Genomic DNA, 14,407 nt, shown 5'->3' on the forward strand with positions numbered 1-14,407 from the left:
AGCCATGTTTTTTGGACGAGTACATAACTCAATGGGAACAACCCCTTATTTGCATAAAGTCCCAGATTTAATCCTTATAATTTCCAGTTGAAAGGATCAGGTAGCAGATTGTCTGGAAAGCTGCTGCCAGTGAAAGTATTTAGTACTGGGCTAGTTGGATGAACTTTATAAGACAGCTTCATATGTTCTAGCGTAGACAGACCATTGGCTGCACTAGAGTATGGCCTCTCCTTACAAGATAATGCTTGGAATAGGATTCTTCCTTTGTCGGAACCCTGGACTATCTGGGACACAACAGTAAACCCCAAGTTTTCCAAATGCAAGAGAGAGGCCGAACATCAAAATGTCAGGTTTCTGGTTTCCATCCCTCTTCCTAGGACCCTCGTACCTACGGGACCGCCTCTCCCGGTATGCCCCACGGAGAGCCTCAGGGTCCATAAATAGCAACACCCTAGTGGTCCTGGGCCCTAAGGAAGTTAGATTAGCTTCAACCAGAGCCAGGGCCTTTTCAACACTGGCTCTGGCCTGGTGGAACGCTCTGCCTCATGAGACCAGGGCCCTGCAGGATCTGATTTCTTTCCACAGGGCTTGTAAGACAGAGTTGTTCCGCTTGGCCTTTGGCTTGGAGCCAATTTGATTCCCTCCCCCTCTTTCTTTTTTCTTTTTCCTTTCTCCTCCTGTGATGAGGCTGCATTTTAATATTTTAATGTTTCAATATTTTAATTGTTGTATTTTAATCTTGTTTTTAAGTTGTATTCATTCAACTTGTTTTTATTATTGCTTGTTAGCCGCCCTGAGCCTGGCCTTGGCTGGGAGGGCGGGGTATAAATAAAAAATTATTATTATTATTATCATTATTATTATTCCTTGTTCTGGTCAGTGGGGGGAATCATCTGATGCTGATATTCAGGGACTTCTGCAAGCATAAGTTCAAAAGGGCGAGTCAGGGCTCAGGGCTTCAGAAATGTTCTGATGTGCTAGAAATTAAATTTTGAGGCCCCTGATATTGTGTTCATGGTTATTGTACTTTCAGGTTGGGTGTCCTTTGTATTCTATTTTTTATTAAGGCTTTATAAAAAGATAATGTGCTGACAACAGCTTATTTGTCCAACAGAACATCCGAACGGACATTGTCATGGATGCCTGCTTCAGCATCAATCCAGCTGTTGACATAGGACAGGCATGTACCAAGAGCTTTGAACTTATACTTTATACTAGCTGTAAGCAAATAGATCGGGGCCTTTCTGAATGGTTAAAAAAATAAATAAATGCCCTGTTGCATTTTATTCTTGGAGTGCTTCTTCCTGTAAGCTTTGATCCAGTGCCAAAAGTGCAATTTTCCACCTGCATCTAATGAATGGATAGGAAGCCTTGCTGCTTGCTGGCCAGGGAAGCAGCCTTTCATGAATAAGTTTGGTGGGCAGTCCTTCTGCAAAGTGTACTGATTTGGTATTCCCTTGTGCATAGTGCATCTGATTCAAGGAAAAGTAATATGCAGAGAGGGGGCTTGAAACAGCACCACAGCAAAGGGTATAAATGAAATGTCTTTCATATTGGAACTATCATTCAGTACCCATTTCTCCATTAGCAAGTGATCTGCCTACATTATACAGTATTTTATGAATAAATTTACACCAGCTTTATAGCTGACAAATATACTTGTTTTTGCTGCCACTGAAGCAGTCCTATATACTAAAAGGGACTTCCTCTTTCACTGATCGCACAGTATATCCACCCTGCAGAATGAAAGCCCCGACAACTTCCTTGAAAACAGGCAGTACCTTTCCCCACCCCAACCATTCCCCAATTCATTTTTATTGCATTTTTATTAAGGGGTTTAGCAATCAGCATGTCTGGAACTGCAGCACTGAACACAGAGGAGTGTCAAACAAATTCCCAGCCCTCGTGGCTGCACAGGGAAAAGAGTAAATACTTTGAGAAAAATCACAATCTATTTAAAATGAAAATCAGAATTTATGCATTTTTATTCTGTCAGATTGAAGGTGGCTTTATGCAGGGACTTGGACTTTATACGATGGAAGAAATATACTTCTCCCCAGAAGGACAGCAGTACACGCTGGGTCCAGACACATATAAAATTCCTGCTGTCTGTGATGTCCCAGAGCAGTTTAGAATCTACCTCTTGCCAAACTCAAGAAACCCAATTGCAATCTACTCCTCCAAGGTAAACAAATTAAAAGTGTGGTGATGGAGAATACATAAGAGGGTGTTTGGTACAGATTAGTTACTATTACAATGAATTTCCAGGAGGCTCAGTTAAAGCATTCATCTCAAAGCAGATGCTCTAGAGATGGTTATCTCTAGAAACAAAGGAAGGCTTTTAAAGCCATTTTCTGATATTTTATTGCCAGTTTAGCCTCTTATGTTTCCCCATTCCAGTTAATGCCTAAATATATTAAGTGGATGCTTTGCCAGTCTGGACACATTGTCTGCAATCTGCCAAACTCAGATTTGCACAACCACTCTTAATTTTAATGGGATTATGCAGAAAAATTTATTTAAAAGTTTTTTAATTGAGTTTTAGCTGAGGTGTGTTGGTGACACCTTGCAACCATTTGTGAGACAGGAGCTTGCATGCCCATCCAGAACCAGGTGACTATCAACTGGTGATTGGAAAAAATTATCGTCTAAACCAGGGTTGGCAACCTAAGGCCTGTGGGCCGGTTGTGGCCCAATCACCTTCTCAATCTGGCCCGCGGACGGTCCGGCAATCAGTGTGTTTTTACATGAGTAGAATGTGTCCTTTTATTTAAAATGCATCTCTGGGTTATTTGTGGGGCCTGCCTGGTGTTTTTACATGGGTAAAATGTGTGCTTTTATTTAAAATGCATCTCTGGGTTATTTGTGGGGCATAGGAATTCGTTCATATATTTTTTTCAAAATATAGTCCAGCCCCCCACAAGGTCTGAGGGACAGTGGACCGGCCTCCTGCTGAAAAAGTTTGCTGACCCCAGGTCTAAACTTTTTGGATCTTCCCTTATCTTTGTGTTCCATCGTTGGTTGTCTTCATCTTCCTACAGGGTGTAGGTGAAGCTGGAGTATTCCAAGCATGCTCTGTGTTTTTTGCTATTCGGGATGCAGTGGCTGCTGCCCGGAAGGAAAGAGGTTTGCACCGTGTTTTCACAATGGACAGTCCACTGAACATAGAAAGGATTCGCATGGCCTGTGTTGATGACTTTACAGAGATGGTAAATACTTCCTTAAAAACATCACCACCACCTTATATTCCATTCATTTTGTGCTTTCTTCCTGTTGGTATCAACAAGACACAGAAAACTAAGGCAGAGAACTGAGGGGCCCAGTATGACTCAGCAGAGCAGAGAACCTAGGATAAAATGGCTGGAGGACCATCTAGTCTAGTGGGCGTAGCCGGGGGGGGCAGCTGCCCCCCAAATAAGTACAAATCAATACATATCTGCTCCCTTTCCCTTATGGGGTATCTAAGAGCCCGTATAGAGTCCTTAAGTAGGTTCTCTATCAGTAGGAGAAAATAACAGAGGCCAACCAAAGAATATTCAGAAGTAAGCCTGATCTTTATTAACTGTTGCAACAGGGTGTTTACTACCACACTCAAGAGGCAGGAGAGGCCCAGATGGTGCGCAAGCCCTTATATAGACTTTTGAAGTTGCCCACCCTGTAGCCAGAGACCCACCCCCCAAAAATCATACATACCGGTACATCACAGAAAATTCCTGTTTCTCAGGATACCTGCTAATGGCCACTGATTCCTCTACCTGGGCAGCCTAGGCATTCTTTTGTGATGGTAAATACTTAGTTCCTGAATCCAGGTCACAGGCTCACCCTATTCATACTCAAATACGCCCTTAAGACAGGATTTGAGCAAAGAGACAATGGGGAGGCTTTCCCATTTCCTTCCTCACTGCAGAGAAATATTTGAGGTCAATTTGGGAGAGTCAAAATGGCTTCAGGATTGCTCTCCTGTACTATTTCAAACACGTGGTTTATATGTATGCGTTTGCCTTGTAGATTTATGAACATATGATTTATATATATGAGACCTTAGAATTCCTATAACACCTAACAAAAGCCTGCTCCCCTAACAAAAATCCTAGCTATGTCCATGCCCTGCCCCCGTTGTACCAGTAAAAAGGTAGCTATTTAAATGTTTTGTTTGTAAATAGAACATATTTTATTTATGATTTTTATAATTTATACAAAATACAATTACATAAAATGATAGGAACATAATGAAATATTGTTGAAGCAGAAAAACATAGAATCATGGAGCTGCAAGGGACCTCAAAGGTTATCTACTCTAACTCCCTGCAATGTAGGAAACTCAGCTAAAGCATCCATGACAGATGCCCAACCTCTGCTTAGAAACCCCCAAGGAAGGAGAGTCCAGAACATCCCGAGGGAGATCCATCTTCCATGTATTATACAAAAGTAAACAACACTTATTTGACCCCAGTTATTTGATGCAGAGGGGGAAACCTATTAGATGCAGTCCAAAAGGCACATAGGGAGTTCTGTATACAGTGGTACCTCTGGATGCGAACGGGATCCATTCTGGAGCCCCATTTGCATCCTGAAGCGAACGCAACCCGCATCTGCGCATGCTGCGATTCGTCGCTTCCACGCATGCGCATGACGTCATTTTGAGCATCTGCGCATGCGGGAGCAGTGAAACCTGGAAGTAACGCATTCCGTTACTTCCGGGTTGCCGTGGAATGTTACTGTTAAGTTGTGGGTTGACATAGCAGACGACACAGCGATTTCTCCAAGTAGCTCTTTATTTTGTAAGCTGGAATAGAACTGACTGCAAACAGCTCAGCCGGCCTGCTTTTATAGGCAGCCGGCTGTCAGCATTGTAGCAACAACAGCCCAGCGTTTCCCGCCTAAAATAACTGACGTGGACCTGAGTGAAAACTATCTACAGACCTGAGTGAAAACTATATACAGTATCCCCCTGCTGGCCCAGGGTGAAACTTCACTACATAACACCCCTCCCCACCGAGATAAGGCGTTAGTTACAATCGTAATGGTTTCCTTATATACAGCACTACGCGTAATGGTTCAATTAGGCACAAAAGCATATCGGTTGCATTTCCCATACTTAGACCAACAGTGATACATGTCCAACAACATAGTCCTTTAAATAAGTTGGGCGCTTGGAAACTCTGCCAGACCGCCGGGGACTGGTAGCCAAGTCCAGAGGGCCACACAGTTCTTGCTGAGGCTGTGGTGTGACCCTAGGTGGCGTTGGAACCAACTCCCCTGGATCCGCTGCTGTGGGTGGAGCCTCCGCAAGTGGAGTGGTCTGAGTCTGTGGTAAGTCTGGCAGACCCTCTGAAGCGGCTTGGTTCGGCTCTACGCTGGCAGTTTGCGAGGGAGGTGTAGGTGGGGCCTCGCCATCTGTACGTGTCTCTTCTTGAGCCGCAAGCGCAGTTGGGGGCACCACGGTAGTGTCCAAGTCCCCAACCCTGCGCCTAAGCTGGTCTATGTGCCGTCGCCACAAGCGTCCGTCTTCGAGTGCCACCTGGTACGAGCGAGGTCCAGTGACTCCCACTACTGTGGCTGGCACCCAAGGAATGTCCCCCACATAGTTCCGGGCACAGACCTGGTTTCCTGGGACAAATGACCGTGGCGCGTTGGCACAGCCTGGGGGTTCAGCCACGGCAAAGTCCGGGTGCAGCCAGTCGAGCGGTGACCTGAGGCGGCGGCCCATAAGCAGTTCAACAGGACTCCGCCCTGTGGCCGCATGAGGGGTGATGTGTTGCACGAACAAGTATTCGGCGACCCGCTCATGCCAGTCTCCCCGGTCCAGGCGCGCCAGTGCCTCTTTTGCCGAGCGCACCATTCTTTCCGCTTGCCCGTTGCTGGATGGATGAAAGGGTGCCGTTAGGGCATGGCGGATGCCCAGTCCCAAAAGATACCGCTCAAACGTGCCTGACGTGAACTGCGGTCCGTTGTCAGAGACAAGGACATCAGGACACCCATGCGTTGCAAACAGGCCTCACAGCACCCGGATGACGGCTTCGGTAGTGGTGGAGGGCATCAGGGCGACCTCTAGCCATTTGGAATAGGCGTCCACCACTACCATAAAGGTCCGGCCGTGAAAGGGGCCAGCCAGATCGATCTGCACCCTCGACCAGGGTGTCTTTGGCGTCTCCCAGGTGTGTCCCTTAGCTGCCGGTGGTGCAGGCCTCGACTCTTGGCACGCTTGACAGGCGGACACCCAGGCAGTGATGGCATCGTCCATATTAGGCCACCAGACGTAACACCGAGCCAACGCCTTCATTTTGACAATTCCCGGGTGGCCAACGTGCAGAGCCTCCAGGACGCGCTGACGGAGTCCCTGGGGAATCACGACGCGGTCTCCCCACAGCAGACAGCCGCGATGAGCTGAGAGTTCATGTTGTCTGGTTGCGAAGGGCTGGAACTCCGATGCAAAAGGCCCTTGTGGCCACCCCCTCCACACCCAGTTGAGCACCCGGCTGATGGTGCAATCCTGGGCAGACGCGGAGGCCACAGTGGCAGCCGATACAGGCGCTGCCGGAAGATTCTCAATCAGAAGGAGCCATGAAGCTGGAGCCGGGTCTTCCACAAATGCTGGAAGAGGGCAACGGCTGAGGGCGTCGGCATGGCCCATCGATTTCCCGGGGTGATGGATGAGCCGGTAGTGGTAGGCAGCCAGGAAAACAGTCCATCACAGCATGCGTGGCGAGAGGACCGGTGGAGTTGGACGATCACCGGCGAGGAGGCCCAGGAGTGGCTTGTGGTCAGTGATGAGGTCAAAACTCCTGCCATAGAGGTATTCATGGAACCTCTTCACTCCAGCCACAAATGCCAGTGCCTCCTTGTCGAGCTGGCTGTAATTCCGTTCCGTCGGAGATAGCGTCCTGGAAAAGTAGGCGAGCGGTGCTTCTCTTCCGTCTGGAAAACGGTGACTAAGGACAGCACCGATGCCAAAAGGTGAGGCGTCGCAGGCAAGGACCAGCGGCCTGGATTCACTGTACTGTACCAGCACACTGTCTGATGAAAGGAGAGCCTTGACCGCGTTGAAGGCCGCCGTCTCCCGATGACCCCAGGCCCAAGGCGTCTTTGTGCTAAGGAGTCGGTGAAGAGGCTCAGCCACTGTGGCTTTGTGGGGCAGGAACATGTTATAAAAGTTCAGCAGCCCCAGGAACGCCTGCAACTCCGTCTTGTTCTTTGGGGTGGGGGCCTGCTGGATAGCGCGGATCTTGGATGTGGTCGGGTGAAGGCCGGAGGCATCGATAAGATAGCCCAGGAACTCTACCTGTGGAACGGCGATCTGGCACTTTTCCCTCTTTACCTTGAGCCCGGCCTCTTGGAACCTGGTCAGCACGGCATGGAGGCGCTCGAACAGCTGCTGGTGTGAGTCTGCGGACACCAAGATGTCATCAAAATATGGTACCACGCCCGGAAGCCCTTGCAGGAGACGCTCCATAAGGCTTTGGAAGATGCCAGGAGCCACACTCACTCCGAACTGCAACCGGCGGCAACGGAATGCCCCCCAGTGGGTGACGATCGTCTGGGCTTCAGCAGTGGCATCATCGACGGGCAGTTGTTGATAGGCTTGGGCAAGGTCCAGCTTAGCGAAGACCTTACCCTCACCCAGGGAATGCAGCAGGTGTTGGACAACAGGAACCGGATAAGCGTGCTGCTGAAGTGCCTTGTTGATCGTGCACTTGTAGTCAGCGCAGATTCTCACTGACCCATCTGGCTTGACAGGCGTGACGATGGGGGTTTCCCACTTGGCGTGGTCAACCGGCTCCAAAACTCCTTGGGCGATCAGTTTGTCCAGTTGTTCGTCCACCTTAGCCTTGAGAGCAAAGGGAACCCGGCGTGGCTTTAGCTTGATGGGGGCGACTTGTGGATCAAGGCTAAAGGAGATGGGCGTACCTGTATATTGCCCCAAGGTGCCGTCGAAAACCTTGGCAAAGTCTTTGACCAGACCCTCAGTCTCTGCGTTAGAGATGCAGTTGATGCCGATGACTTCCAGGCCGAGGGCATCAAACCAGTCTAGCCCTAGGAGGCTTGGCCGCTGACCTTCGACCACCACCAACCGGAGCAGGCCCGAAAAATCCTTGAAGGCAATCCGGAACCGGCCAACGCCTACCACGGGAATGTCGTTTCCGTGGTAGTCTCTCAGGTGTACGCGGTGAGAGTCGAGTTGCATTTTGGACACTCTGGGTACCAGTCTTTTGATGGTGCTCCATGACACGATGGACAGGGCAGACCCGGTGTCGATCTCCATGTCACATGGAGCTCCTTCAATGAGCACCGTGACGTTCAGCTTGCGTCGCGTAGGCGAGTCGGTTTGGCCAATCGTGGTTCCAGACGGGCAGCGGCAGTTGGTGAGAGCGAAACAACTTTCCTTGGCAGACTGGAGTGAAGACTTGGACTTGCGAGTCAATGAAGGGGGGGTGTCAGACGGAGCCGATCGGCAGACCTTAGCGATGTGGCCCCTTCTGGAACACTTCCTACAGATGGCGTCTCTGAATTGACACTTGGCACGGGAATGGTTGCCTCCGCAGCCGGCACATTCCGGTTGGCCCTTGGACTTCTGTTGGAACTTCCTGCGCTCCCACTTTGTCTGGTGCACGTCATTGTCTTCACTGGAGGATGCCTCATCACTGCTGGCCTCTTCATGATACACCGGAACTGGCTCCCTAGCAAGACGCGGGCTGCTGGACTTGCGGATCTCCTGGGCGGAGCGTTCAGCAGCTTCTGAGGCCACAGCCTCCTCAATGGCTTTCTGTAGCATGAGGTCTGGCTTGGCGAGGAGACGCCGTTGCAGATGGATGTCCCGGACCCCGCAGACGATTCGATCCATCAGGGCATCGTCTAAGTCTCGGAACTCACTGTGCATTGCAGCCTGTCGCAGGGCGGTGGTGTAGTTGTTGATTGACTCCCCCTCTGCCTGGTTCCGGTGGTAGAACGCATGGCGGGCAGCAATCTTGGACGGCTTTGGTGCGTAGTGGTTGCGGAGCTTCTCTTGGATCGTGTCCCATGGTGTTGCCTGGACTGCTTCAGGCGCAACCAATGCTCGGGCCGTCTCAAACACCTCAGGCCCACAGAGGCTGAGGAATAGGCCCCGCTTCCGATCCTTTGATACTGCTGTCAGCTCGTTGGCTTGGAGGTAGCAGTCGAACCGAGCAAGGTAGGAGTCCCATGATTCAGAGGCTGGCGCAAACGGCGGTAGAGGCACAAGTGAAGCCATGATTCCGATGCCGGCGTGAAGGGCGATGGATGGAACACAGTGCTCTTAGCCAGAACAGTCAGCTCTGAATTGGTTCTGTCCAGTGATTTCGCTCAGTGATTTCGCTCTGTGATTCAGCTCAGTGATTCAGCTCAGTTCAGAGGCTGGCCGCATCTGGCTGTGCTCTGATGTCCATCGATCCCACCTTCGTCGCCAGTGTTAAGTTGTGGGTTGACGTAGCAGACGACACAGCGATTTCTCCAAGTAGCTCTTTATTTTGTAAGCTGGAATAGAACTGACTGCAAACAGCTCAGCCGGCCTGCTTTTATAGGCAGCCGGCTGTCAACATTGTAGCAACAACAGCCCAGCGTTTCCCGCCTAAAATAACTGACGTGGACCTGACTGAAAACTATCTACAGACCTGAGTGAAAACTATATACAGTATCCCCCTGCTGGCCCAGGGTGAAACTTCACTACATAACAGTTACCTAAAAACGCTCAACCCGAAGCTACTTCAACCCGAGGTATTACTGTATATGGGAGAATTTTAAAAAGCAAGTGGTCCTCACTGACCTGGTGCAAAAAGTTCTTGTCATTCGGAGGAGCCCTGGTTGCCTAGATAGAACACTATAGTCCCACACACACTTAACTGGGAGTAAGGCCCACTGATATCAGTGCAGCTTTCTTATGAGTAGACACTTAGTTATTTACTAGATGCAAGTCAGCAGCACCAGATGACCCCACTCAGCTCAGCGCTGGAGTGGATTTCACCCCAAGCCTTGCAGAGCCTGGCCCCTCAGCAGTGGCGTAGCGTGGGTTGTCAAGCACCCGGGGCAAGGCAAGTAATTTGCGCCCCCTAACCCGCACGCCTGGCACCCCCCCCCCCACAGTGGGCGACGACCCGGCGGCTTGGATCGGATTCGCACAGCAGTGAGAGAGAGTGAGCCAGGTAGGAGCAGAGAGCTGCGAGTGTGAGCGCGCCCCCCCCCCAGATGTTGCGCCCGGTGCGGCCGGCCCCCCTGCACCCCCACGCTACGCCACTGCCCCTCAGCAACATCCAAAGGCCCTGATCCACTAGGTGCTGCAGTGGATTGGACGCTGCGCTTTACAGAGTCAGGTCCAGACTGCCACCGTGCCCAGACCAGGCGGTAGCAACAAGTAGCTGTGGCTCGCTCAGGCCTACCCATTGTAACCTCACCTCCGTCCGTACCTGACCTGGGAGTTCTGGACTGAGGTGCTACAGAAAAAGCAGGACAAAAAGGAGCAGTTGGCCCTGGTGAGCTGCCCTCTTATCTGCTTGTGATTGGCCAAGCGGATAGCCAGTCAGTCAGGAATTTTTGATTTTTTTAAAAAAAAGATTCCCCCCCCCCTTCATTGCTCACTTCCCTTTGTGGCCCCCTATTTATTTGTGGCCTCCTAGCCTCGTACTGTGGCCCCCCCATTTATACATTTTTCACCTGTGGCCCCCTTGGAATATCCAGAGGCCCACAACAATCAGACAGTAAGTGATTCCAATACTTGAAAGGTGCTAAATAAAGCACTAGGGAGCAGTATTGTAAGTTAGAGTCCGGCACCAAAAGATACAAACTTCAGTCCTGGGATATGACCAGAATCCTACCCTTGCCCTTGTTGTAAACAAAAATTGCCCTTTTCCCTTATGGGGTATCCAAGAGCCCATATACAGTAGAGTCCTTACATAGGTTCCCTATTGGTAGGAGAAGATAACAGAGGCAAAAGAGAATATTGAGAAGCAAGGCAGCTAGTAAGCTTGATCCTTATTGATTTGTTGCAACAGGTGCTCCCCTCACCTGTAGGAGAGGAGGAGGAACCCAGAAAAATGACGCACAAGGCCTTATAAAGACTTTTGAAATTGCCACCCTGTAGATCAAGACCACCCCCAGAAACATCATACATACATCACAGAAGGTGTGTAACCTAAGACCACTCTTCAGATACATCATACCATATCACAGAAAAGGCGGTCTAAACAGAAATTTGAATGTTGTTTTTCTCCTGTCCTTGTTTATCTCCTGTCTGGCAGGTTACTTGATTGGATTGCCTGGGGAGCCTGGCCAGTCTTTTGTAATGATAAATACTTAGTTCCTGGGCCAGGTCACAGGCTCACACTCTATTCATATCTTAAATGTGCCCTTAAGACAGGATTTGAGAAGGAAAAGACAATGGGGAGGTTTCCCACTTTGACCTTGCAGAGAAAACATTTGCTCAGTTTAGGAATCAAAATGGTTCCAGGTCGGTCTTCCTATGCTGATCTATGTAGGTGCTTGGTTAATACATTTATGAACATTTCCATATATCTAAGACCTCAAAATTCCTATCATACTCTTCACCTTAGTTGCTTCCAGAGCCCAAGGACAGTCAGGTCCAGCCACTCAAGATTTTGCGCCATATTATACTATATAATAAGAATAATTATTATTACTTATCATTTTCAATAGGGAAGGCAGGGAGGGTGTGTGTCAGAAAACTATAATTGCAAAATTACTTTCAAAGGCTGCTCTTGGAAATATTTGACATCAAGGTTGTAAACCTGTAGCTAATTTTCTGGGAGTGAGCCCCATAGAACTCACTGAGATTTACTGTTCTGAGTTTGTATAGGTATGTATAGGTTTGGTCCTTAATATGCATAACAGTTTAAAAGATTTTTTTAAAATCATTTTTTATACCTCATAGTAATAGAGATACGGTATATGATCTCTGGTTTGAAAAAGGCATTGCAGGAAGTGTCTCCTCTCCTGCTTCTAATGGCTCCCCCTCAAGGCCACTCCAAAACATTTTGCTGCTGAGGCAAAAGTCAAAACGGTGCTCTCCCCCAACCATGCCTCATTCAGTAAATGAAATTGTGTGGTGTTTCCTGTGTGCCTGGTGCCAGAGCAGGCAGGCTCTGAGCATATTCAGAGTGCCTCACCACAAGAAAATAAATATGCAGTTATGAAGCTGACTACATTGCACAAGAATTGATGCTTTTGAATTATGGTGCTGGAGGAGACTCTTGAGAGTCCCATGGACTGCAAGATCAAACCTCTCCATTCCGAAGGAAATCAGCCCTGACTGCTCACTGGAAGGACAGATCCTGAAGCTGAGGCTCCAATACTTTGGCCACCTCATGAGAAGAGAAGACTCCCTGGAAAAGACCCTGATGTTGGGAAAGATGGAGGGCACAAGGAGAAGGGGACGACAGGGGACAAGATGATTAGACAGTGTTCTCGAAGCTACCAGCATGAGTTTGACCAAACTGCGGGAGGCAGTGGAAGACAGGAGTGCCTGGCGTGCTCTGGTCCATGGGGTCATGAAGACTCGGACACGACTAAACGACTAAACAACAACATTGCACAATGGAGGAAGCCTCTGGGTATCCTTTGCTGTTGGGCTTCCAGTATATCAATAAATTCACAGGAGGGAGAAAGAAGTATAATGGGGTATTGAAAGGTGTGGGGGCAAATAAACTAACGTACACTAGCCAGAAGACCCCCCCCTGTATGTGTGTGTGAATGATTTCACAGCTGTAAGTTGCTTTGGGTTGCCCTGAGCAAGATAAAAGTGATTAACAAGTTCTATAAATAATAAATAATAAATAATAATAACTGTTCATGCTGACTGTATAGCACGCAGGTATGGACACTTGCAAAGTGATGTCTAAAAAAGTTCTGTTAGAGAGGGAAAAAACTATACTACAGTGATTCAATGGCTGAAGTATGTACAGAGCGATATAAACTCGTATCTCACGTTTCAATGCACAGTAGCTTTCCTCTCATTAAAACAAGTTTTATATTGGTTGATTTTCTTTTATTTCCTAATATGAAATTGCACATAAGAATAGCCCTTCTGTTTCTCTCTTTCATTTTTAGATTCCAAAGGACATGCCTGGGACCTATAAACCATGGGCTATTGAAGTAGACTAACGTCCTGGTTTTCCGCCAAAGTTTTCCGCTTTTGTATGTTCTTCCTCATCAGAAGAGCAGTCGCAGTCTAATCACACACAAGAAGGACAATGATATTAATTTCAGCTGTGCAAGATTTTTAAAAATTATATTGATGTACGAAAACAAATCTGTGAATTTCAGCAGGTGTATAATCAAGCATAGACGTCGTATAAGGGATAAGAAAATTTAATTCCAAACTGTGAGAATTTGCACCTGTATATCTACATGTTATCTGTGTTCATATTGTATTGTAATGGCTATTGATATCTACATCTGTAACTGTAGGCATATAAAATGCTGTAATTAGGTGGCTGCCTACCAGGCACACAGATACACCTCAGCTTTTATTCAGAGGAGTTAGAGAGGGGTGAGATTGTTGGTTTGGGCTTTGAGGATCATGTGGGTGAAGGGAGAATCATTTAGTAAATGTTAGGGCACAGGGGAGAGTGCTGAAGTACTCATTTGGCTTATACATTCTGTCCCTTGCCAGTTAAGCAGACCTTCTCCTGGAACTTGCCCAGACTTGGCATTCAATTAACCTTCACTCAGAGTAGACCCACATAGCATAGTTGAGGAAACTGGAAACTGTCATCAGCAGAAAGTGACCACGTGTTGCCAAGGTGCGCTGTGGAGGCGGGCAAATTTTACTTGCAAAATAGGAACAACTCTGGACTACATTGCAAGGCTGTCATAAGCCACTGGTCTGTTCCTCAACCTGAACATACCGGGGGGGGGGGGTATCAGACCCATAAAAAGGGAAGCAGTTAGCCGGTAAAATAATGGCCAAGTACTTTTAAAGCATTAACTTTAATCATTTATTATCCTGATGATGATCACCTTTGCTCGCATGATGATTTGAGAAGTATTGTTTTCAAAAGATCTGACATATATGGTAATTAAAAATTGTTATTATGAAACTGTATGAGTCACAATGAATTACTTATTTCATTTTTGTATTCTGCTGTCTCCCCAAGGAGTCCAGAGCAGCCTACATAAGCTCTCCTCACCTCCACCCCCCCTCCAGGTTTTTAATTTTTCCCTCACAGCACTCAAGAGTGTATGAGATTCACCTGCACGGTTTTCTCCCGAATGTTGCAGGCCTAGGGCACAAGCAGATCTCACTCTCGCTGACAAGTGATACCACCATGAAACAAAAAAGATAAGCTGCCACCTATTATGCAATTAATTAATTAATTAGTATACTGCCCATCACCCGTACATCTTAGGGCAGTTCACAACATAAAAGCACAAGATTTTT

The 14,407-nt window shown here is 48.0% G+C and overlaps 1 protein-coding gene across 1 annotated transcript in view; it reads left to right on the forward strand.

Moving 5' to 3' along the window:
- Nucleotides 1–14,066, forward strand: part of LOC307216115 (aldehyde oxidase 3-like) — an 83,246-nt gene extending 69,180 nt beyond the window's left edge. Inside the window, exons 32-35 of the mRNA XM_079976015.1 lie at nucleotides 1,115–1,180; nucleotides 1,997–2,185; nucleotides 3,042–3,209; nucleotides 13,075–14,066. Coding sequence (XP_079832141.1) covers nucleotides 1,115–1,180; nucleotides 1,997–2,185; nucleotides 3,042–3,209; nucleotides 13,075–13,128 — 477 coding nt within the window. The 3' untranslated portion in view covers nucleotides 13,129–14,066. The remainder of the gene's footprint in view (nucleotides 1–1,114; nucleotides 1,181–1,996; nucleotides 2,186–3,041; nucleotides 3,210–13,074) is intronic.
- Nucleotides 14,067–14,407: the final 341 nt, after the last annotated feature.

The sequence above is a fragment of the Podarcis cretensis genome, assembly GCF_951804945.1.
Source record: "Podarcis cretensis genome assembly, chromosome: 1".
Lineage (NCBI taxonomy): Eukaryota > Metazoa > Chordata > Lepidosauria > Squamata > Lacertidae > Podarcis > Podarcis cretensis.